The sequence below is a fragment of the Homarus americanus genome, unplaced genomic scaffold (genome assembly GCF_018991925.1).
Source record: "Homarus americanus isolate GMGI-L3 unplaced genomic scaffold, GMGI_Hamer_2.0 scaffold55640, whole genome shotgun sequence".
Lineage (NCBI taxonomy): Eukaryota > Metazoa > Arthropoda > Malacostraca > Decapoda > Nephropidae > Homarus > Homarus americanus.
The window spans coordinates 3,176,033-3,201,797 of NW_024713650.1; the positions used below are offsets into that span (position 1 = coordinate 3,176,033).

At 38.0% G+C, this 25,765-nt stretch overlaps 1 protein-coding gene across 2 annotated transcripts in view; it reads right to left on the bottom strand.

Annotated features, from left to right (window-relative positions):
• Window positions 1–25,765, bottom strand: part of LOC121873593 (DDB1- and CUL4-associated factor 1-like) — a 56,333-nt gene that overhangs the window by 25,641 nt on the left and 4,927 nt on the right. The window contains exons 4-20 of one of the 2 annotated variants that reach the window (XM_042377247.1): window positions 23,941–24,136; window positions 23,532–23,690; window positions 22,570–22,811; window positions 21,327–21,506; window positions 20,702–21,172; window positions 19,206–19,372; window positions 18,871–19,000; window positions 13,189–13,317; window positions 9,958–10,077; window positions 9,660–9,813; window positions 9,239–9,387; window positions 8,823–9,032; window positions 8,279–8,463; window positions 6,439–6,717; window positions 5,294–5,498; window positions 4,143–4,211; window positions 3,726–3,862 (exon numbers count right to left, since the gene is read on the bottom strand). In XM_042377247.1, the coding sequence (XP_042233181.1) occupies window positions 3,726–3,862; window positions 4,143–4,211; window positions 5,294–5,498; window positions 6,439–6,717; window positions 8,279–8,463; window positions 8,823–9,032; window positions 9,239–9,387; window positions 9,660–9,813; window positions 9,958–10,077; window positions 13,189–13,317; window positions 18,871–19,000; window positions 19,206–19,372; window positions 20,702–21,172; window positions 21,327–21,506; window positions 22,570–22,811; window positions 23,532–23,690; window positions 23,941–24,136 (3,182 nt within the window). Of the gene's footprint in view, window positions 1–3,725; window positions 3,863–4,142; window positions 4,212–5,293; window positions 5,499–6,438; window positions 6,718–8,278; window positions 8,464–8,822; window positions 9,033–9,238; window positions 9,388–9,659; window positions 9,814–9,957; window positions 10,090–13,188; window positions 13,318–18,870; window positions 19,001–19,205; window positions 19,373–20,701; window positions 21,173–21,326; window positions 21,507–22,569; window positions 22,812–23,531; window positions 23,691–23,940; window positions 24,137–25,765 lie in introns of both variants that reach the window. The other variant, XM_042377240.1, reaches the window with a different exon arrangement.

Consider the following 25,765-nt stretch of genomic DNA (forward strand, 5'->3'; position numbering starts at 1 on the left):
ATCTCCATCTCCTCCTCTAGAGATACAGTTACATCTTATGTGATCATTTTGACCAACATCCCAAAAACCCATCAATATAATTTTTTTTATGTGATTGTTTTCAATACTTAAATCTTCATTGATTCAAGGTTACTCCATTATTTAATACTATTTCCTTAATTTGAACAACACATCTGGAACAAATATGATTCACCTCAGCCACACCATCAAGTGGGCATGTTTGCATTAAATGGTTAATTATTTCTGCAGAATTCAAATCATAATTTTTATCTCAGTAGTAAGGAAGACAAGCATCTGCTAGGCTGGCGACCCCCCAAATTAACACAAGTTAGAACATGTCTTGAGGAAAATCTATAAGTTAGATGTTCAACAACCAAGGTCCTCTAAACTTTGACAAAAAAAAATCTGATAATCACTGGGTACTGTATCTAGATTGTAGCCTTTTCATTTCCATTTTATCACATTAATTAAGTGCACAATTCATCCTAATACACCTAATGATATGACTTCAAGTAAGAGATGTGGAAATCCACAGTTGTTTGTCAAATGGCCCCAACCTAGCCATAGTGACTGGAGACCCATTAATACTCTGGTTCACTGGGATAAGGAACTAAAGTAAGGATCCCATGTGTGAAAGTTCTTTTCACAGCAAGGATTCATCTCGTGTGGAACTCTGTGTGCAGTAGGTTAGTACGTACCATACAATAAGGGGGAACCCCTTCATGAAGTGCCCAGGACCAGGAAACTGTGTCCTTTATAAGAGATTTATTTTAAGAGATCTTTAGACAGAGATTCCACTATATTTTGTTTTGTGTTTACTAATTATGTTATACAGTAAGATCTCATACTTCGTGTGATTTCATTTCGTGTTTTTGAATTTCGCAAGCACTACCTAATGTAACCAAGTCTTATACAGTGGGGTATGCTATAACGAACGGATCCTACTACGAATATTCCTATAACGAACGGTTTTACCTATAAAATTGAGAATGCTATAACGAACGCAATTCCTACAACGAACGCGGATGAATACGGGACTATTTCGCCTGGCGCATGAATATTGTTGTACCGCGACCCACAACAAGAGCGTCAGGCGCCATCTTTGTCTCATTGTGTAGCCAGTGCACCACTGTTATTGTTGAAATTTCGTCTTTTGATGTGGAAATTCGCGTTATTTGTATAACTATTTTGTTATACAAGTATACAATTGTAACAATGAGTCGTCCAAAGCGAGTGAGAAAGCTAATAACCCTTGAAACTAAGAAAGAAATTATAAAGAAACGTGAGAATGGAAGAAGCATTGCGAAACTTAGTGATGAGTATGGGATGGCTAAATCGACTGTATGTACGATTTTGAAGAATAAAGAGGAGTTAAAAACTGTGCAAGTGGCAAAGGGAATCTTTAGACTTAGTAAAGCAAAGTGTGATGTGATTGAAGAGATGGAAAATTTACTCTTCGTGCGGATAAAGGAGAAAGAAATGGCAGGTGGTAACATTAGTGAAGCTATAATTTGTGAGAAGGCCAGACAATTGTTTGAGGACCTTAAAGCCAAGACTCCCAGTGGAAGTGATAGTGATGTGCCAGTGTTTAGGGGTACCTGCATGCTGAATAACACTAAGGTAAGATAAAGTACCGTATTTTTTACATTTTCCACAGAATTTTTTCAGTGTTAGGTGGTTGTATTTGGGGGCCTGGAACGGATTAATCCTATAACGAACGAGTGCTATAACGAACGAGGTTCTGGAACCAATTACGTTCGTTATAGCATACCCCACTGTATTTGGAAAAAAATATCGTGCATTTCACGAGATCCAGCCAGCTGAATGCTGGCCACCGTCTTGAATGACGTCACAGCCCTCATACCAGTTACAGTCATTTCTGCTACAACGCGTGTTTTGTCAACGCGAATTGGTTGCAACACGATTGATGAATAGGGGAACGCTGTTTGTAAAACGCGAACTTTTGCATACGAATGTTGGCTATAGCGCGATTCCATCCTCAACGTTTTAAGCGTGGCATGGGGTTATGCAGTGTTTACAGTTCACGTTCGACATCACATGTTCAATTGATTCGTATCCTTTGTTTGTGAAGTGTTTTTTGAGAGGTACTCTGTAAATTTCGTTTTTGGGGGGAAAATTTAGCTGTTACCCATAAATACTGTATGAAAAGAATAAGTAAAAAGAATGTTTCACAGTGAGGACTAATAACGGTTTACACCAGCGCTCTCCGTTTACATCACGTTATCAGTTGAATCGCGCGGTTTCTGTCGATGACTCCGTGATTTTCGCTGTTTTCTCCAATTTTGTTGTGTTAGCGAGGAAAATGGAAAGACAAGGTAAGAAGAATGTTTCCAAGAAGCGTTCTGGTGATCGAATTGCTGGTGGTGAGCGTAGAAGAGGTTTACAAGAACAAACTATCGCGTTGTAGCCTGCGCTATCGTCGCGACAGCCCGGGCTGCTATTGTGTGCTTTTTTGGGTGGTGCTACCACCTGTTGAGTCAAGATAATGGCCTCTACCTCTACTGGGGGTCCGACTGGTGCTGGTGGGGGTGGGACAGGCCCAACTAAGAGGCCAAATAAGGAAAAGGAGAAGCGAGACATCATAAGGGAGTTAAGTTTGCCAAGTACTCGATGCAGGATAAGCAGTGTGTGATTAAGTTACTTGAGGAAGGCCTAAAAACTAGTTTCTGGAAAGCACAATAAGGTCAATAAAGGCAGAATTTGTATCATTTGGAAGTTATAAATGAGAAAATCAGAGGTTGATGTAGAGTGGCCAGTCTATATTGTTATTTTTCCCATTAGTTTATGTATTTGGCCCAACTTTTCCAGTTTATATTACTCATGAAATAGAAGATCTTACTATATGCACAAAATAGTTATTATTAATCCAGTCAACCCTGTAGACCCAGTAATTTAACAATAATACAATTGGTTATAGTTGAAGAGTCACAGGGTTGTCCAGCTATCAAACAGGGAGGTACTACTGCCTGGGAAGGTATTGGAAGCATAATGTGTTGTCTAATGGTAGACCCTGCTGCCATATGGCATCACGAAAATTGTGACCAAGTCCCAGGTTGCTGATCTGACTTGCTGCCTCATTTACACACAATTGTAGGGTCTCAATTGTTTCTCTTACTATCGACAACACAACATGTCGTTTTGCACTCATGAGTTATTTTTTATTTATTTTTTATTATTTTTTATTATTATAACTATTTATTTATTATAATTTCTATTAATTTTGATTATTATTATTGTTTTTATTATTATTTAATCCCCCCCCCCCCAAGCCCCTGATGTGGCTCAGTGACCTGTGCCCCGGTGGGCTAATCCCCGGAGAAAAAAAAAAAAGCTTCTCCAGAATCTCCTCTGATATGACATAATGTGGCATAGTGATGAGGAGTACAATTTGGCATAGAAAAGCACACAAATATAGAAACAGATGCTATGATAGTATGTGGATGGAGTCCCCTCATCATCCCGGCGTGATGCGTGTTCACCTCCCTTGGGAGCGGTGAATACACAATGTACAAGACACTATGTATCACACAATACATGTAATCACCCCAACTTTTCAATGATTTTTACCCGGACGCATCATGCAATGCACGCTGCGCACGACGTACACACGGGATCCAAACTTAATTCTGATGGTAAAGTTAAACTGGTCTATATTACAAATAGGACTGGGACCTAAACTGACCAGCCACTCAAACACAACCTACTTCTCATCAAAGAGGTCAGTGATGCTCCAGAGAGAAGTTTCATGGACTCCTGTACATGAGGTGAGAAGAAGGGATCCAGAGCTGTGGGGAACCAGAGTGGACACAGCTCCCTGGTGCACTGTATACACACCTTCTTCCTGCAAGTATGACAAAAAAGTTTTCCTTAGTGTTGCTTAAACCTCCATTCAAAAGTAACTAAAATTACTTCAGACACAGAGTACTGTACATCTCTCTATCAACTTGTAATTTAACTTAAAAATGACTAAAACAAACACACAATCTATTTTGCAGCACTTAAAATATGAAACCCCTCAAGCAAATTTTTCATTTCAACTAATCATTATCTAATTATTATTATTCCAAAATGCAGAACAGATGTTATATACTGTACTGTACAAGATAACACACAATACTCACACTTCCACCTTTACTAAATAATCTCACTTCTCCTCGTGTTGTTCCCACAATAATAAACTGATCATCAGGCTGCAAGGAAACAAAATAGTAGTATAAATGAGACGACCATATAATACCCTACCCTGTTGTCTCAATTAATTACTTCCTCGGGATATTGGGAGTCTCAACACATGAAAAAGTACTTGTCAATACTGAATATAATGAGGAGATTCTAATTTCACGAGGCACTGTTGTAAAGTGATAATTACTGAAAATCAAGATATATTAAATACAAGTTACCATAACAATACTTTCAAATGGCCACTCAAAGTCATAACTGTACTGTATATCACTGCTGCCATTCATCAAGGTGTATAGTAAAGTTGTCAATGAGAGTTTGAACTGTCACCAAAAACAGAGAGCTTATGAGAATGTGTGGCTCAACTGCCTGCATTATGGAACACAAGTGAAAAATTATTGGAGGGAAAGAATTTGGTGGTGGCAGTCACTGATCTTAAAAAAAAAGAAGATAATAGCTGAGAGAAAAGCAATGTGGAGGCCTGAGATTTATAGTTGACATCTACCACCCCACCTTGGTGACACCAGGAAATAGACCCACCACAACCACCACTGTAGAACCATCATTGTAAGTCAAGATGCCAACTGGATTTAAAATCTTCCTACAAAATCATCTGAAAATATTACAAGATCGACAACAGATTGGACATTAGCCAACACCACATTGAAAAATATTACCAATAATATCTTGATAGTAACATGATAACAGTGACCTAACCTAATACTGCAGTGAGAGTTGCTTCTCTGGCCTCCAATAATTGTTTTCGCACTGTGTTAAATAATCATCAGCAAGTTTGTGGCATGTTTAGAATGGCACCACTGTAATAATAAAAGGCTGCTTGTGATACCATTTGGTGTTTTAACCCCTCATACACAAGATCCCCTCTGAGCTGAATAAAATTGTCTGGCATTAACCAAACAAAATATAAATGTAGGGCCACCATAGTAAACGGACAAAGAACACTTCAATGCCACCCCATAAGATAGATAAGGCTGAAACAGTAAATATAAAGAGACGACTCTGTATTTATGTTTCCCTAAGCAGAAGAATGACTCATACTAAACCTCCCACAAAATATTAACAAAAAACTTACTGTGAATTCGCAGCAGAGAAAAATATCATCGTCATCTGTCGGTCTATATGTCTGCATGGGTCGGTATCTACTGTAGATAAACTTTCTATTATTAGATGAACCTTCAAGACCAGTAAAGGGAACATTGTAGGGTCTCTTGGTGTACCGCATTGTGAAGTTAGTTGGGGGCGCTCGTAGTGACTTAGGCTCCGGACATCTGTGTGGTCTGAAAATGAAAAAACAAAACAAATTGTTTACCAAGCTTCATACATTCTCAATATTTTCCTACACATATTAACACTACAGTACACTTATATCACATAAAATCTTCATTACATCAAATAAGGAATAAAAGTTCACCAGTTCCAATTCTTTTACAACACAAGCCATTTGCCTGCTATGGTGTAAGGTGGCCATGCAGACACTGATCCTGTTCCTTAGCATTCAGCAGCTAATTGGTTCAATTGATAGGACACTAGTCTAATTTAATTTCAATGTATTTATACCGTATAAAAAATAAATAAGCAAATAAAACGTGTGAAAAAAAGTGCACCAAGTCGCCCACTCAAAAGAATGAACTGATCAATATGGACGACAAAGATAGTTTGTAGTAGAGTATATAAGCACAATACTTGCAGGTCACATCAGTGTATACAGTATGTTATAAATAGTGGCATCATCAGCCTCCAGATACATTGACATAGTAGTGTCAAGCATACAGTAGTAAAGCTGATCTTTGACCTTTAGTTCTCACATTGATCTTTGACATATTGGTTAAGAGTTGATGTTATACACTCTATCTAACAATAATACATAAGAAATTACAATAAAATAAACTATAATACAGTACTTATACTTTCTCAACACAGGTGTATAAAAATGAAATAACAAAAATAAAATATACTACAATCCATAACAATACTGTACAGCATTATATATATACTTACACCAAAAAGTATCTTTACAGAGAGGTCCAATGAATTTCAAAATGAACACTGACCCCTATTGTCTTGGTCGGGTTATCAAAATCCTTGGTCCATTGTGCCAAATTGTCTCACACAAAATTGTAAAGATACTTTTTGGAGCATGTGTCAGCAGTTGGCTATAAGGCACTTTTTACACTTCCAAAAAGAAGATAATACTGAACTGTAGTTTGAGACACTTACTGGAAAAGGTCAAATGTTGGGCAGGTAACAACTGGGTTTTTGCAGAGTGCATGCTGATTCATGAGATATTCTGTAACAATTCTGTTCAAGCTTATTGTGGGCTCACTGAGCAGTGCTGTGTTGGTCACTACAGGCATTGACATACCAGTATTGCCGATGTTGCCCACAATTGCTTGGTTACAGTTATTACAAGTACTGGGAAGCATCTCACTTTTACTGAAATGACATATATTGTTGGTGTTTGTCAAAGGTGTACCTCTGCTGTCTCTCTTGGTAGCTCTGAAAGGAGGTAAGATATTAGAATACTTCCTATATAAATAATTATTATAATATTTTAAGAACATGAACATTTACATAATCAAAATTCTTTATATCACATCCTTTATACTGTAGTGCAATTAAGTGTCAGGATTCTAGTTTATAAATGTTCTTTGGTCAGTTCTGAATACAATACAAATATTGTGACCATCAAATTTGAGTTTATAAAAAAAAAAGGAGAAATGCAGCAAATAGTTGAGAGTAGGTTTAGAGTCCCATTTACTTATTATGAATATCACAGATGATATGAAACATTACTAATACAATCCCAATTTAACAGAACGATTTTTTCTGTTATTGATTTTCCAATTTAGCGAACTAGTTCGTTGAATCGACTAGAATTCCACTAACTGCAGCTAACTCTGCCAAAAAGGCTGGAAACAGAAGCGAGCGCTTGCTCAATGTGTCAAGTGCGTGTACCGTCTGTCCGCTCTCTGCTTGTGATCATTTTTTGCCCTAAATGTGTTACGAAATCATGCCAAAAGTGTCGCAAAAGTCCCAGAAAGGAAGTGAGCATTTTAACAGAAACTACCCAACTGAACGAACTATTCCGCTAAATTGGGAAATAAATAACGGAAAAGAATTCTCAACTTGATGTAAAGGAAAGGGGGGGGAGGCTCGAATTAGTTTGTAAAATTGATAAAGTACTGTAGTTCAGTATTACATAATGACAGCTATGATGGCATCACCCACCTAACCTTGTGGATCTAAATAACACTTTTTCTTTTACTAAATATATTTATTTATTCTACAATAGAAAAAAGGTGAACAGTTTTTTTTTATGGTGTGCAGGTCTGAGGGTCCACTGTGGAAGCAAGCCAGGCAGCATCCCAGCTGTTAAGGCCAGCGTTGAGAGGGCCAGCTCCCCAAGAACTATGACTCAATGTGTATATTGACTTGTATCCTTTTTTGCTCTTTATAGGCTTTCATCATTGCTCTTTATATGCTTTGTTATCACTCTTTATATGTCAATAATTTTAATTTTTAACAATACTGTACAGTAACACATACAGCTAATTTTAGGGGTGAATCTAGTGATCTAAACAGAGGCTTCACAGCCAGTTGAAGAGAGCTTACTCTTCATTTTATGCATTTTAGGCCTGATGCTCCAAATATAAAATAAAAAAAATAAAATAAAAAATCTGGCAACCCCCAGATCCCAGGCATGCCAGATAAATCTGTGTACATCCATCCTTTCTATAGCCGACGTTACTAACAATACAATCGAGACGACGTGGCAACAGTGCGTCGGCAATACAGCAATGTGGGAACAGAGGCCAAACATCTCAATAGAAATATATAGTTTAAATACTGACAGCTGTAATATTTTAGTGTATTTTGTTCTATGTCTTTTAATGAGTAAGATAATAATTACACAAGTGGTTATGTGAATTTATCATCAAGGGTCACAGATAAACAGCACTTGTTTGTCCCCCGCACCACTACTACGTGGTCGCTCACAAGCTCTGCCAATCTTCCTATACAGTACCTCCCTCCCTCCACCCTCTTCCTATCCTCTCACCTGTTTAGTTTAATGTGTAAGTTTCCAGGACTAGATGCATTGGTAACATTTGATGGACTGGATACTGGTGGCGGGGAAGGGGTAGACGGCGCTACAGCTAAAGTGGCATTGTTGGCGGGAGATGAACCCTTGCACAGCGTTGGTCCAAACAGATGACAAGAACTGCTCCCAGCTAAGATTCGATGCTGGCAAAGAGTAATCATCTACGTCAGAGGAGGAAATTTGGCGGATTATGCAGAAAATGGTGTTTTGTAGGACAGAGTGAACGTGACCTCACTGTCTTTGGAGGATATATCATATAGAGGAAAATAAATATAAATGGGGGAAGTTTTTAATCAATATAAATGGTGGAAGTTTTTAATCAATATAAATGGGGAAGTTTTTAATCAATATAAATGGAGTAAGTTTTTAATCAATATAAATGGGGGAAATTTTTGTGTCCTAGTGATATTGGTGGTAAGAAAAACTCCATTATCTTTTAGGTTTTACAAGAAAACATTTCCATGAATTATGACAAATATAAATAAACACAAAAGAAACTCACTGCTCTGACAGATGGAGGCGGAGTGACCATGTTTCTTGATGGTGGTCCCATAGATGTGTACGGCACAGAGACTGGCAAGGGTGGGAGGTGAGCAGCTTGTTGGAGGGCCAGAGCCACAGCTTCATAACCTTCTTGAGCCAAATGGGTCTGTATTAGGTGTAGCAGTTGCTTTTTATTATAGTTTATTCTGGTCTGAGCCACAACGTCTGCCTGTGAACATAAAAACACAGTTGATATCCCAGTATGGGTTAAAGGTACGGTATGACATTGCAAACAACACCATTTTGATGTTCAACATATTTCAAATGTGACAAAGTGCACATTGTATGACTACATAAAAGACAAAAATTATAAGTGTATGCAAGAGTAAGTCTTTCTTATACACATAGTTTAATACAGTACACTGGGAGTCTTACTCTGTGTATACTCTGCATTGATATGTCTGTAGAAGCATCTCCCTCATGCTTGGTGCGTCCCGATACAGCTTTTATTAATTCCAGGGCATGACGCTGAAACTTAACATGTTCCATCCGCTTGTCTTGTAGAATTGGTTCTTTCATTAACACTGAGGAAAATACAACAGTATACTGTATATTACAATTGTGTAACTCTGATTTTTCTGCTTGCAAGCATACACAACCATGCATGCTAAATACAAAATTGTATGATAAGATCATATTTATTCACTAAAACTCAGCGTTTGAAATAGAAATACACTTGCCTCTGGGATAAAAATAACCCAATCTTTTAGAAAGCTATAAAAGTGGGCAGATTGATCAGCAATATTCTTAAAACTTAAAGTACAGTACCCAATTATTTTCATTAAATAACACTAACACTGCAACTGTCCAGCGGTGAAGATAGGCAACTTGCTCATGATCTGTCGGGCGGCATAACTTCTTGAAAGACCCACAAGAGCTCTACAGGCAAGTCCTCTGATGCAGTCAGCATCTGTGATGGGCATCTTCTTGTGGAGGACATTCAGCAGGTACTAAAATTATTAAAAACAAAAACATTAATTTCTCATTTGCATGTTCAAAAAGTGTAACTATAACTACAGTGTTTGTAAGAGCCAGAAACATCAGGTCAACTTTAATATTCCATCAACACACCAGAGAGCTGCCACAATACTTACCATAATACCATTGCTTGTTCTAACACAGTCCCAAGCCTTATTGATATAGTCTTCACCATTACTTGTCTTCTTTTTACCCGGCGTTGTTGATGCACTGTGTCTACCAATACTGCTTCCCGGCTGCAGGATATTCTATGTTCAGTTTGATATAGTATAATATAGGGTTGTAAGAGAGTAAAATTATACATAACCAGAAATTAATTCTTGTGGGGTATAAACAAGTATGTTTGGGTACCTTTAAACATGTATAGTATGACCCAATTCACAATACTACAACCATTTAAATAAAAATAAAAGTAACGTACCATAAATACTCTTTATAAGAAGGTAACATTTGCATTCAAAGTACAATAATATCTCCATCAGCCGGAATCCCTCAAAGCCGGAACTCTCCAATAGCCGGAATTGAAAATTTATCGGAAAATAGTTCCTAAAAGCCGGAAATTTCCGGAAAATTTGGGATTTGGGAATGATTTTCTGAGGGGCACATTTTCTCGAAAATTCTGAGAAAAAATTTCAGAACCCGGAAAATTCCAGGGATGGGGGATATTTTTCCGGCTTTGATAGTCGTCTCATTTCCCGGAAATCTCTCATTCCTGGAAGTGGTCTGCACCAATTGTTCCAGCTAATAGAGATATCACAGTAACATAATTTGTAGGTAGTAGGCAGCTATCAAACAGGGAGGTACTACCGCCTGGGAAGATATTGGAAGCATAATGTGTTGTCTAATGGTAGACCCTGCTGCCATATGGCATCACGAAAATTGTGACCAAGTCCCAGGTTGCTGACCTGACTTTCTGCCTCATTTACACACAATTGCAGGGTCTCAATTGTTTCTCTTACTATTGACAACACAACATACATAATGTACATATCGTTTCTTATTCTTGATTAATTATTTTTTGTTTTTGTATTTATTTATGGTTATTATTATTATTTGTAGTATTTTATTTTTATTTTTATTATTTTGTTATTAATTTGTAACAATTATTTTAATAATAATAGTTATTATTATTATTATTATAATATCTTCGCCCCCCAGGCCCCGATGTGGGTCAGTGACCTGTGCCCAGGTGGACTAATCCTCGTGTGGTACAAAAAAAAAAAAAAAAAAAAAATGGCATATGGGGGTTAAGGAGCCTTAACCCTTTGGCTGTGGGAGGTTCCCCTAAGCTGAATAAAATGGTCTGGCAGGAGCCAGAAAAAATATTAAAGTGCAGGAAGCAGAGAGAATGGGTTAAATAAAAGAATGATCCCATCTACAATATGAGTTCATAAAAATTTTTAAAGGTAGTTAAACATTCTCATTCATCATCATTCTCATTCATCATCAGATATCATACTTTATGCTACACACTACACCAGTAACTGCAGTTTATACATAAATTGGCAATGGTGGGCAAGCCTGGTGTGTAGCAGGGTTGATAACACACACTGCAAGAACCACATCCATAATGTAAGTTTTTAATTAAAGATAGAGTCAGTTATGAGTTTACCTTTCATGAACAGAATAAAAGTGACTATTAATTTTGCCCTTCACATCACCTCATACAGTACCTCTGTGGTCAGCCCTGACACAACTGAGAAAGGTTATATGTGCTGCACAACACCAGGAGAACAACTGAGGTAAACTCAACACTGAGGGATGGGTTTATTAATCCATGTTGAGACATATTGATCAAAGGTTTGGAATACTGTACATTTTATCCCTTTGTACCCCTGAAAAATTACACCAGACTGTAACAAATAACATCATTTACAATACAATATCAACGAGTGATTTCAGTATGAGTATACTTGGGGGAAATTGGTACAGTACTGTACAATATTTAACTGTGGTTGTCACTCAACTCTCTGCTGATTTCATCATGTTGTGTAATGCAATTTTTGTGGTATTAATATTCATGCTATATTGTGGCTAGATAGTATACAGTATAGCAGTAATAATCATTAATGTACTATATTAATATAGTCTATACATTTTTACAATTTGCCCTGCAAAGAGGCTAGTTTATTGGGCACCCCCCTGCATTCTATACATTAATAAAGAATGTTAATGACTGCCACAGTACTGTAATACCTCAGATTTAGAGTACATTTTACATTAAATTATAACCCTATACAACTTCAGTTTGTTGAACTTTTCACATATGTGAACAAAACCACCAATCAATGCTTCACAAATGCTCTCCCTGAGCAACACATCTCATAACCACCAGGTTACCCAGCCTGCCATAACCACTTTACAAACAATACTCCTCCACCATTGAGCAACTAGAATGACTGCCAGCTGAATCAACCTGATATATTTCATAATTTATTACACAAAACTTTTTACAATTCATAACTTCATATTTTGCAATCTGACATCTATCAGAATTTTTTTTTAATTCCAAACCCTAAGCAGCTCTGGTAACAGAGGGCAGTCAATTGTTTTTTATGTCCTCAGTCTAAGCCCTCACAATGCCAGTCAGTTAATCCATTTGGGTGTATCAATAACCCTGCCCTACTCATTACAGAACACAGCCTATATTGAGGTGGACTTAGTAAAACAGTTACCCCTAAAGGTCTAAGTTCAGCCATTTCTGCCCAATCAGCACACACCATGTCAAGACTACTGCTGGCCATCTTTGGTTTGAAACCAAACTGTATTCTACTCAGTTCCAGATGACTTATCACAGGCCCAATGGAGGAAACAGTTTCCAAACTGTCTGGCTCTGCCAGAAAAGGGGATTTCAGGATCAATCCTCCACTTTTATCCAAGTAACTCTTGTAATACAGTACTATGTCAGCCAAAACTCAAGAGCTGGACATGCACCCATGACAGAGTTGATCAATCATCATCACAGGCTTGGGAGGTTATTTCTCCCCAACTCTCATGCCATGCAGGTCTGGTATTAGCCTCACCTTTCTGGGAGATAATATGTGATTGAAATCCAATGCCACAATTAAAATCAGAGCATGACATAATATGTCATTTTATGTTCTGCATAGATAACACAGATGAAATTATTTTCAATAAGTGACCTGCACACATATCAGGCAGGTAAAAAATAAAGCTGTTGACAAAACATATACTGTAGTGTACTGCACCAGTGATCCACAGAAGTCCCACAGAATAACTGAGTGACTCCTCTGCAGTAAGATTTGTGCAAGTAAATCTTCACAGCTGGTTGATGGCAAAAGATATATGACCAAATAACTATTAAAACAAACTTTTGGAGGACTTACTCGAAAGATAGGTGCACAAAGACAATTTATTAGGACATTTAATGCTGCCTTCTGGACCTCAGGAGATGTGGTCATGGACTGCGTATTCTCATGGATACACGCTACCAAGATCGCATATCCTGGAACTTCCTGAAATTGAAATAAATTCAAAATTCAGACACAGTACAAATGAGAAACACTTCTTATAGATTATGGCTGTAACTATATGAGCTTCACCTTGAGAATACCTATTAGGTAAATACAAAAAGCTGAAAATAAAGTAAAAAAAAAGAAGAAGAAAGATTACAGAACATTTCAAAGTGGAGAAACAAGTGTAACAAGGAGGTATACATCACACTGTTATATGTCCTTTACTCAGGTTAATGGTCAGCAAAGAGTTACTGATAAAAGAATTAGTATTGGAAGAATGCTGTTAAACAAGGATTACTGAGTTATAAGTGATGGTCAAGGAATTTGGAAGTAATGTACACTCGCTCCCAAAGAAGCATCTTTACGATTTGGTGTGAGACAATACGACACAATTGACGAAGGATTTTGACAACCCTACTGAGACAACAGGAGTCACAGTGTTCATTTTGAAATTCATCAAACCCCTCTGTAAAGATATTTTTGGAGTAAGTGTACAGTCTCGTTCAAGATTCTTCGAACACTGCTGGAGACACCTGGCAACTCAAAGTCGTTTGTTTACTATAGTACGTAGTAAAAAATATGAATGAATGTAAAAGTGATCGGTGATTGGTTACTTAGTTCCCCGTTCGAAGAATCTTGTATGAGACTGTACCATAGGGGGCAGTGAAATTTTGCTCAAAGCTGCACTCTTCAGGCATTGTTCCTTATACATATCTAAGACTCCATGCCAAATTTGAAGCTGATATGTCGAGGTTTAGTCTGCCGCATTTTCTATTGAAATTTTTAAATTTACCTACAGTACTAGCCAAACAGCCGCTGTGGTGGTGCAATGTTCTGTTCAGTGTTTATCAACTTTTTTTTCATATCTCTTATTTCATTTAAGTTGTCTTGTTGCAGATGAGTATGGTGCTATGTCTATATTGATTATCAGCCTTTTCTCATTTCATTATGTCATCATGGTTGAGCCTGGCAATGAATATCTCACACATGTGACTCCCAAGACTGGACACGGAAAGCAGATTGCCAAAACTATTCACGAGTTTCTGGTGGAGAAAAATCTAACCCAGCAGCCCATTGTGTGTGTTGGTTGTGATGGAACCAATGTAAATGTAGGATCAGAAAATGGAGTCATTCATCATCTTGAAATGTTACTTGGTCACCCGCTCCATTATTTCATATGTCAGCTTCACGGAAATGAGCTGCCTTTCCGCGCAGTTTTTTATCACTATGATGGTAAACCAAGTGGTCCTGAGCATTGGCGTGGTCCCATTGGAAAGCAGATCAAGGAGTCTTTGTCTGAGCTTCCAGTTGTCGCCTTCCAGCCAGTCAGTTTCCCTGATTTCCCTGTGTTTAATGATGAAGTGGAGAAAGATCTGTCCTGGGATCAGAAATACCTGTATAGGATTTGTAAAGGAGTTATCACAGGTGTTGTTGAAGATGACTTGGCTGCTATTGAGCCAGGTCCTCCCTGTGTGTCAAGGTGGAACACCTTATGGAGTAGAATCCTCAGGCTGTATGTAGCAACATCAAGACCCAGCCATGAGTTGAAAAGAATTGTCATTACAATAATAAAGTTCAGTGCTCCAATGTGGTTTTACATCAAGATACACCCTTACGTAACACACGGCTCAAGGAACGTATTCCAGTCCCTGCTATATATGAAACACCTGAATAGTGAGGAGGAGACGATAGTGAAGAAGGCTGTCCAGAGAAATGCATACTTCGCCCACACAGATCAACTTCTTCTTGGTATGTGTGCAGATGAGGACATGACTGTTAGAGAAAAAGCTGTCTCAATGATAAGAAAAATTAGAGAGGAGAATCAGCAAAAGGAAGAATGCACTGGCAGATCTGAAGAGGAGGAGGAAGATTCTGATGCTGCTGTTGACGAGAATTTGTTAAACTATACTGATGAGGAGGGTAAAGATGGAGATGGGAATGAGGATGTGCCTCCTGTAGTCAACATGAGAAAGGTGGTGACTCCGAAACTAAAGTGGCAAGCAAAAAACTATCATTCCATGATTAACTGGAGGAATGAACTCAAGACTGAGCCTCCTTACATTGCTTCTCTGTCAAATCTACAGGTTAATGACATTCTTGAGACACCATTAGTGGTGCCCAAGTGGCCAAACAGCACTCAGGCGGTCGAGAGAGGCATAAAAGTGATGACTGAAGCTTGCACTGAAGTGACGGGATACGAATCGAGAGATGGATATATTAGGCAAAGATTATTGTCTAGGAAAATGATGCCAAGGTTCCGCACAAAAAAGAATTTCAATATGAACTTGTAATGATTTTCTATACGGTGTACCTGTAAAATAACATGTGAATTAAATCGATGTCACCCATGTAAAATTTATCATTATCCTGGAAAACATTAAATGACACCTAATTTTTGGTATACACTAAAAGTTGACAAAAAGTCGTTCGCGATGCGGCAGGGTAAGTATGCATGAAATGGAATGAAATTTTGCACAGGTGTTTGTTACAGCCATACAAACGATGCCTGAAAAGTGCAGCCTGCAACTCAAATAAGAGTGTTTTTCCCTGCCCCCTACTGTACCATACATGCAAAAGAGAAAAATCTTCACTTACTGTACACTACTGTTAACTAATGACCTGTATTGTACCACTGAAGAATTTTTCTGGCAGGATAGCTTCAATATTGTCACTGTACAGTAAGACTTCAAACTTTATGATATTGATTCTAGCCAAAACTTAATTGTTAAATCCAAATTTCTGGTAAATTCAAGTTTATGTTAGGCCACTCTTGCTAAGACACATTATTACAACATGCATTTCAGTATGGTACTGTACTGGCAAAATGAATATAAAATGATGGTACTTATATGTACTGTACACATCCACTTGTTCAAGGATACACAAGGCATCTTATCACTGAGGTCTTCTACCCACAACTCAACTCACCCCTGGCATATATAACAGCCATATTTCTAAGTACAGTAAAAACCTTGCCTTTCGCGGGTTTGCATTTCATGATTTTCACTATTTGCGGTAAGCAGATGGTGGCCAGCTTGTGAGCCTCTCCCGCAGCTCAACGAGTCACTCCACGCAGCGTCTCCTCTCCTTCTGTTTGCACTCAACCATTGGCTGTGATGCAGCATCTCGTGTTGTACTCTCTAAACTTTAGTGTTTGTGTGTGAAAATGGCACCTAAAAGACTGCCTAGTGTCAGTATGAGTGAAATGTAAAAAGCAGAAGTCAGTGATGACCCTGACAAAGAAAGTTGAAATATTACACAGGTTAAAGGAAGGGACGAGTGCTGCCGAGGCTGGTCAGTTGTTTAGTGTGAACGAATCCACAGTGAGGTATATAAAGAAGAATGAACAAGCAATTCATGATCCTGTTCAAGCGAGTGCTCCTGCAAGTGCCAAAGTGGTGCAGGCTGTTTGTGACAAGAACATAGTAAAAGCAGAAAAATCATTTAACATTTGGGGTGAGGACCAGCACCACAAAAATGTTCCGATCAACAGCAATGTGATTCATGAGAAGGGTAAGAGTGAAGAGGTGGTGAAGGGGCTACTGAACCAACTGTTAGTGCCAGTAAAGGATGGTTTGAGAATTTTAAAAAGATTTTCTCTCCATAATGTGGAGCTGACTGGGGAGGCTACATCAGCTGACCACACAGCCGCAGATATATTTCCCGCAAAGTTAAAGAAAATAATAGAAGAGAAACGCTATAGACCAGAGCAAGTTTTTAATGCTGATGAATATGGTCTATATTGGAAAAAATACTGGGTAGCATGTACATAAACGAGCAGGAGAGGCGTGCCCCTGTGTTCAAGGCAGCCAAGAACAGAGTGACGCTGATCTTCTGTGGCAGCGCAGCTGGTCACATGATTAAACCTGGCTTGCTTTACTGCTCAGCAAACCCTAGGACTTTAAAGGGTAAAAACAGGAACCTTTTGCCAGTCAAACATTAAGTCATGGGTAACTGTGCAAGCATTCCTGGATTGGTTCCATAAATGCTTCATCACGGAAGTGGAAAAGTGCCTTGCTTCCAAGAAGATGGAGTTCAAGGTGCTATTATTGATAGAAAATGCACCAGGCCTCCCAGAAAGTTTGCAGTTTAGCCATCCAGGTGTAGAGGTGGTGTTCCTACCCTCTAGCACCACTGCTCTTATGCAGCCTCTCGATCAGGGTGTAATACGCACCTTCAAGGCATATTACAACTGACACTTTTGGTCGTATCCGTAATGTCATGGACGCAGACCCTGACCTTGATGTTAGCAAGTGTTGGAAGGAGTACAGCATTGTGGACAGCATTACCAACATCAGTGAAGCATTCAATGAACTCAAATCAGAGACAGTGAATGCTTGTTGGTGAACCTTATGGCCTGAGTGTGTGAATAATGTCCAGGGATTTCCGTCCACAGTAAAGGACGTGAATGACATTGTGAGTGTTGCATGTCAATTGGGTGGTGAGGGGTTTGTGGACATGGCCACTGAAGACGTGGAAGAGCTGATTGATGGGCATGGAGAGGAACTGACAGAAGAGGATTTGAAAGAGTTGGTAAAAAGTGCTGAAGAAGATGAAGCTGAAGAAATTATAGAAATGCAACAATTTTGGTGAACTATTTCGACATGCGAAGGTGGTATCTGATTTCATTGTTGACCACGACCCTTCCATGGAAAGGAGCCTGAAGATGGTCCAAGGAATCAGCCAGGTATTGTTTCCCTACCAGGAAGTGTTTAAAGTCCTCAAAGCCAAGAGGAAACAACTAACAATCACGATGTTTTTCAAGAAAGAACCAGCTACTACAACCGCCGCTCCACCCTCCTCCTCCCACCCGCCTCCACTGCATCACCCTATGCTTCAGTAACCAGATGTCTCCCTATGTGCAGTAAACCACTTCATTGAGTTCCAAACTTCCACATCCCAATGTATTGTATTTTACGGCATATAAGATGCACTTTTTTGTGTGAAAAATGGATCAAAATATCAGCCCATGTCCTATATGTGGTGGTCCGGGTTTATACCGGCACTCAAAGGTGATTACTGTTTACACTAACTTTTTTATATTGAATGACATCTACTACTAATGACTACAGTACAGTGCTACTAGCCACATGCAGCACAACACAACCTGACCTTGGGAGATACAGTATTGGTGTTGAAATACCACTTGGTGGCTGAATTAAAACACCAATATGTTTTAGTTCAGCCAAATATTTGTACAAATTTTAAGTTACACAACTTTTTCCAAATGGTCATCAGTGACTTGTTTTCTTTATCATTACTATGAGTTAACACAGACCACACACTTGGGCCCTCTTGACTCACTACACACACAAAATAAACAAATATGTATGTGTATTCCTGTACATGTATGTATGTATGTGTGTATACATGTCTATGAACAAAGGAACAATTTAAGCATTAAAACTAATACTGTTACAGTACAGTAGTGTATCTTTGTTTCACTGATGACCCTAACCTAGTAGACTCCTCACCCAGGAGAAGCCAGCCTATTAAAAAAAAAAAATTAATTAATTAATTAATCAATATTACTGTGTCAAGAAATATTCACACCTGAGGGTCAAGTGTCTGGAGAAGATCATCACTGGCAGGAGTGGTGAGCTTATCACACAGAGCACCCTGAACGATGGGCATAACACTGCACACATACAGTGTATCCAGTGCAAATACTGCAGTCTCTGTCCTGGAGGAGGCAAAACAGTACAGTACATGGATGAATTGTACAGGATATCAAATTATTTACATACATACAGTAATAATATAATATTCTATAAGCATCTAAACTTCTCTTTGTCCTACCATCCACTTCTTAATTATATTTTATTAATATAATCATAAAAAAACACTACTATTACTTCTCTACAGACTATGGAACATGAGGAACTTACTTAGGGCTGAAGGATTCAGTGAGCACCATTGTCACTAGTTGTAGTAAGAGCTGTACGCCTTTTAGGGAAACAAGCTGTTCTACGGGCTTCCATCTCGCTCTATGTGGAAGGTGTTCCAATAGATATTCTACATTACGTTCAACCACTTCTACCGTCACATTCACAGCCTGTCAAATGTATAATGCACTATTATGTTCCTCCTGTAACTTCACAGAAAAATAACTCCAAAAAAATCTCACACTGGATACCTGTGTAAGCAATGAATATTTATGCTCTACATAGTTTACAAATTAAAAAAATATATATATATAAATCTTGAATCCCCTTTAATGTACTATACCGGTATATACTGTATAGGTTAGAGCCCCAATTGCATCCGTTACAAGCCGTTTCGTTCACTCTGATCCACACATACACAGATCCTCATTCACCAGTCTTTCCCTTACACCAGTTCTCTGTCTCATACAAGTGTAATCATTCTCATCATTTCAGGTTCAATCATTCTAACCACATACTGTACATCATCTCCACACATTCCCATCTTTATAGGTTAAATCATTCTAGTCATACACATTATCTCCAGTAGTCTTATATCATTTCAATGCCCCATATTATCTTATCATTAATTCCCTTCACGATACATTTAAAGTCATTATATACACCACAACTGTTCTCTCAGCTCCATGTTTAAGAAACTAGTATGAAAAAGTATGTGGTATGTGGTGTCCTTATCGCCTTGTTCTCGCACTACTGTCCCTAATTATTTCCCTCCCTTTTCTCATAAAGTTCCTATATCCTTGTACTTGTCCATCATCAACCTCGCACAGCACACACCAAACATCTGAACTCTCATACTCAGCCTCGGTTCTACTTCATCTCTCAAAGAACCCTCAGTGATGTTGCCCTCCTCTCCCCACATATGATAAGTTTCTTCTAAGATGCAGTAAAGGTCTTCTCAAAAATCACCACCTTCGCTACACCCTAAAACACAAGGCACTACAGTACAGTGAATCTATCTCTTTAACTCAGTCAATCAAACAGTATGGACAGCCAACACGAACACTGATAAATTGAGTCCCGTGTCACATTGATTCTTCAGTATGTTTCATTCGTTCAATTTCACATGAATTATATACAGTACGGTATAAGTATACAGTATATATAAACATAAATACCAGAGACTATTGAAAGAAAACTTAAGCCATATGAAGTATCCAGCTTGCATTCTTTAGATACATAACTGGTAAAAACATCTTGTTTCTTTGCACACAAATTATATTTTTTCTAACATACTGTACAGTCCTATAATACCACTTCTGTAACCTGTACATCACTACTCATCAAGTGTTTCAAGTAATCCTTCCACCCCCTATTAACTACTACAGTATCTCTCATCAACACACACTGCCATTATGTAAGTAGTCGTTTTTATTTTCACAAATGTGTACCTTCTTCCTGAGTACAGTATTATGATCCACTACACTTCACAATAATACCTTGTAAGCTGGTGATGAGTGCTGCTGTGCTGAACCATGTTCTCTGACTGTCAGCCTTTGCAGGTGTTGAACTTTCAGAGCCAAGTGAGATTCAAAATAATGTTTGACACTCAAACACACTTGCTTCACTGTTTGCCACATGAGCACTTCATTTGGTTCATCAAGAATATCTTGTTCCCAAACATCTTGGAATAGGGAGAGTGTGGACACCATATTCAAAACCTTACGAAGGCCATCTTGTTCATCGAATCTTTCTAAAATTGCTCTAAAACGGAAGACCATTCCAAAGAACATGACTGAATGAGTTCTAGAAGACTGGTGTGAGCATTCAAGAAGCCATAAGGCATAGCGAATTAATTCACAAAGTACATTATCTGGCAGGAGACAAATTCTCTCAACAGCTTCTTCACAATAAGCAAGATACCAGAGGCAAAGTGCTACACCATCTGCTGGAAGAGACGGACGGGGGACCTGACAGAAATAAAGGAGATTGTTTATTTGTGTACATTATAAGTAATACTGTACAGTGCTACACTCGCAATGCAACTGCAATGAATCTTTATATCAATGTAAGTAACAATTTAAACCCACACTGCTTACATGAAAAACATGGCCTAGATCTCACCTGCAAAAGCTTTTGCACACCACCCATGTTGACAAACTCCAGGCAAAATTTCTTGTGGAAGAGAAGAGACCCAAGGAAACGTAAGCCTTCAAAAGAAAGGCGAGCATTTCCAGTTTTTCTGACATTCATGTAGTGGAAGATCAATTCTAGAGCATTGTGTTCATATACATTGCCCAGAGACTGTGAAGAGAAATTATTACAGATACACATGGTGCATTTAAAACACACACACACACACAGTGGTCCCTCGGTTAACGAACGGTTCGATTAACGAATTAGTTCCCATAAGGATTTTCAGTTCGGTTAACGAACAAAACTTCGATTAACGAAATCCTTACGACAAACACGTTTTGTTGAGAGCATCAGCTGATGGGCCAGTCTGCCAATTCAGTGATCTGTTCTATGTTTACATTCATTTTCAGTGAAGTAAATATAAAAAAAGTTGTGCTCTTTAATATTTTTGCATTTTTTATATTAAAATTATTAGTCATTTTAAAATTTAGTTAACATATTGATAATACATGCAGTACAGGGAACTAGTTTTTTGTGCGCCCATCAGCCGCTTGACTCACCCCCCCCAGGCGTCAGTTTGGCTTTGTTTACAGTGGAGTGAACATCGATTTTGTTGGCGTCTTGAATATTTTTGCATTTTTGCATTAAAATTATTGGTCATTCTGAAATTTAGTTAACATATTGATAATATATAGCACAGTGCAGTGTTGATTTAAATAAAATAATCTTGAATTACACCTAGTGAACTTAAAATTTTATTGGTGAAATGACTGCATCAAGCATGGGTCCCTGAAAGGTGATTTCTCCTCCATCCCCACTTCCTTCTCCTCCACCCCCACTTGTAATTCCCATCATCATCATCAACCAGGAGCCTTCTACATACACACCTCAAAGTAAGTGTACTTTACTGCATTTATTTACTTTGTAGTATGTACTTTTCTGTGAGCTGGAACCAATTACCCAATATCCCATTGAAACAATGGATTCGGTTAACCAAATTTTCGGTTAATGAACGACTCTGTGGAACGAACTGTGTTCGTTAACCGAGGGACCACTGTATATATATACATATACAGTATATATATATATATATATATTGTATAGGCAATTTGTTTATTAGTTGGAAAAACTTCAGACTATGATAAATTAAACAAATAGAGTACTGTATATTATCTTCAAACTACTGTACTGTCTGTACTGATGATAACCAAAATAAAAACAAGTTCTTTACCTCCTGGTATTCACCAATGGGTCTGAGATATTTAAGGACAAATATTTGCTGGGTGTCACGAGTCATAGGAAACATCTGGTACGTCCCTACTATGTAGCTGCTTAATTCTGCCCAAGATGAATTAGAGCAGTCAGAGTTGAGAAGAGGATCACACGATTCCCGAGCTTGCTTAGGGGAGCCAAAGATGTTGAATGTTGCACTAGTGTTGGAGTTTTTGGGAGGGGTGGCACAAGAGTGTGAATCTGAAACAATAAACATCACAAATCATCATCAACCATCAAGGAATAAATTTTTAGTCACATCATTTAGCCTTCACTTAAAGAGTAAAAAATACAAGAACAAATTAAATCCTAACCTGCTGACTTGTAGCAAATCCTTCATGGAATAGTAATTCACTATTATTTTCAAGTAAACAAAAGAGTAAAAGATTTCTCCCTAAATGGCCAGATACTTAATACAGGTAGAAAGTCTGTGGCAGCAATATTAACTAAACTATAATTCCTTGAGACCATTCAGTGATAAACATCTCCACTCAAGTCCTCATAAAATAATAAAACAAAGTCACCTCATAATTAAACACCCCAAAGCTATCTGGTGGGGTTAGGTTTCTTAGGGTGGCTAATCTTAAGGTGAAATAAGCTGGGTGGTTAATATAGATGGGACGCCTCCCCTCCCCCCCAAAATAATAATAATAATCACACGTTAAATGATTCAATAACCTATACGTATTTAACTCCTTGTGTGTACAGTACAGGGTCTCCTCTCTGATGAATATAGTAGTCTGACATTTACCAAATAATATTAAAAATGGTGTCCCCGTAGTGAAGGATTTATGAGGCAAAGAAATATAACCAAGAGGTAGACAAAAATATGAGGAACAGCAGGAGAAAATAAATCCCGATGATTATATTGAACACTAAAAATCATATAATAGAGCATAAAACAATTTTCAAACAACGTACTTTTTATATTTTTGGGAGTGGACTCAAGAGCATCACTCGCATGTTTGGCTTCTTCTCCGTTGGTGAGAGGCGCTGTACTGATGGACTCACTGTTAAGGTGTGCGAACGGTCTCTCTGGCACATGTGATTTACTGTTTTTGTCTTCTTCCCCTCCACCACCTGAATCAGAACATCCTTTAGGTTAAACTTCATAAAAAAAAAGATCCATAGACCCACATAAACCTTAAAATTCAACCGTGCCAAACAAAATTAGGATTCAAATTTGGCAGAAGTTGAGGAATTAAGAAAAAATGTAATGGTTACTAATATTAAAAAAAAAATAATAATAATATATACACAATTTATGCCTTTCCAGTCATTCATTATCTGAGTAGTGTAGTATACTTTGGCCAGGTCTCACCACACTTACCTTTATCTTTAAGCTCCCACAACCTTTTCAGCATAATAGGTACAAGATGGGTGTTGTAATCCCTGAAAGAGGCTGCTATCTCCGGTATATCCATAGCTGCCGCAAGAAGGCCGGTAGCATAAGTGCGAAGAGGTTCTGGTCCTTTCTCTGCCCATGAAAACAGCCGCATAACAGTTGTCTCGGATTCGTTAAATACCTGGAAAAATTATTCCCTCTTGATAAAAAATGTCAGTACAATCCACTCATGAACAAAGAGCGCTGTACAGATAAACACGAGCTAAAATTAGATGTAAAATGATCTTGACACACTGCCAACAACTCTCAAACAATACACAAAACACTCCTTCTTGACCCATGACAGAGACCAGGTTAGGTGATCCTTTGTACAGTCACCCAAAAAAGTCCTGTCGCGAACCACGAACCCCGAGATTCAGACTCGTGAACCCGAAGCAGCAGACACTGGCACATTATTCTGTCCATAAATGCTTCGGATTCAAGAGTCTGAATCTCGGGGTTCGTGGTTCGCGAATGGACTTTTTTGGGTGACTGTACATTTGGTAAAAATAATAGTTTTCCTTATTCTTTCACACCAGAGTGCTCTTACCCTCTTACTAGTAACCTAACATTAACTCCTTGTGTATGGGTTCCTGCTGAGTTAAATAAAATTGTCTGGTGTTAGCCAAATAAAGTATCAAGAGTGACGCCTCCACAGTGAAGGTGTTAAGCACCGAGTCCTAGATGATGGGGGTTTTAATAGAGAAGTTAGCTCTTTAACAACGTATCAATAAAATAATACAATAAGTGTAAATTGGGACTGAATGAACTAAAAATTACTTGGGTATGTAGAATAAAAATGTCCGAGGTTACCAAGTAATTGCAAAGGTAAATTCTGTTTCAGGAAAATTATGAGGCATAATCCACAAGCATTTTGGTCACCAGCTTGAAAAGGTCATTCACCAGTGATGAAAATGAAGACTACATACAATCGACCCTCGTTAATTCGGACTAATAATTGTCCGAATTAACCGATTTAGGGGTTAATATTGCATTATATTTCAAAGTCATTGTTTTCGTCAGGATTTTATCCCACTTTCCACTGTAATACGTACATAATTTCAGCAAAAATATTACATTTCCGTGAATGTATTATATCAAGCACAGTATGAATAGAATATCATTGTAATATAACAGTATTTTAACCGAAAACTACTAAAAAAACGAGTAACATATCAAGAACATTGGAAGGTTAGGTAAAGTCTTGTTTTCGTCATGTATTTTATCCTATTTTACATTGAAATACATCATGTTTCAGCAAAACTACTATTTATTTCCAAGAATATATTCATTCAGGCACAGTTAAGGTAAAATATACATGTGATGTAACAGTTTTTTAACTGAAAACGATTCGAAAAACACGTGTACCGTGTAGCTGATACTCAACAGCTGGTGGTGCGTCATGTGTCGTTGTAAACAATAGGAGGTTGAAGTAGATTACTGGGTATTATATTAAGTGTGAAATATCAAAAAGGTTTTTATTACCGGTATTTTTTGTAGATCAATGAGAACTGTGATACCGTATATGATATGATAAGTTAGCCTGTGCTAAGAACTTCAACATAGACTACTGTAAGGTAATTTAGCCTATTATAAGTTGGTGAGCTTCATTTGCTGAAGGAACTGCACAACTTTTCATTACTAATTGGTACATATTTTACGTTTCCATTGTTTACTGGCAGTAAATGGTAAATATTTTTCATGTCTGAAGCTAAAAGTTGCATCCCCCCCCCACACTAGTGGTGATGTTACATTTAACCAAAAAGATGCT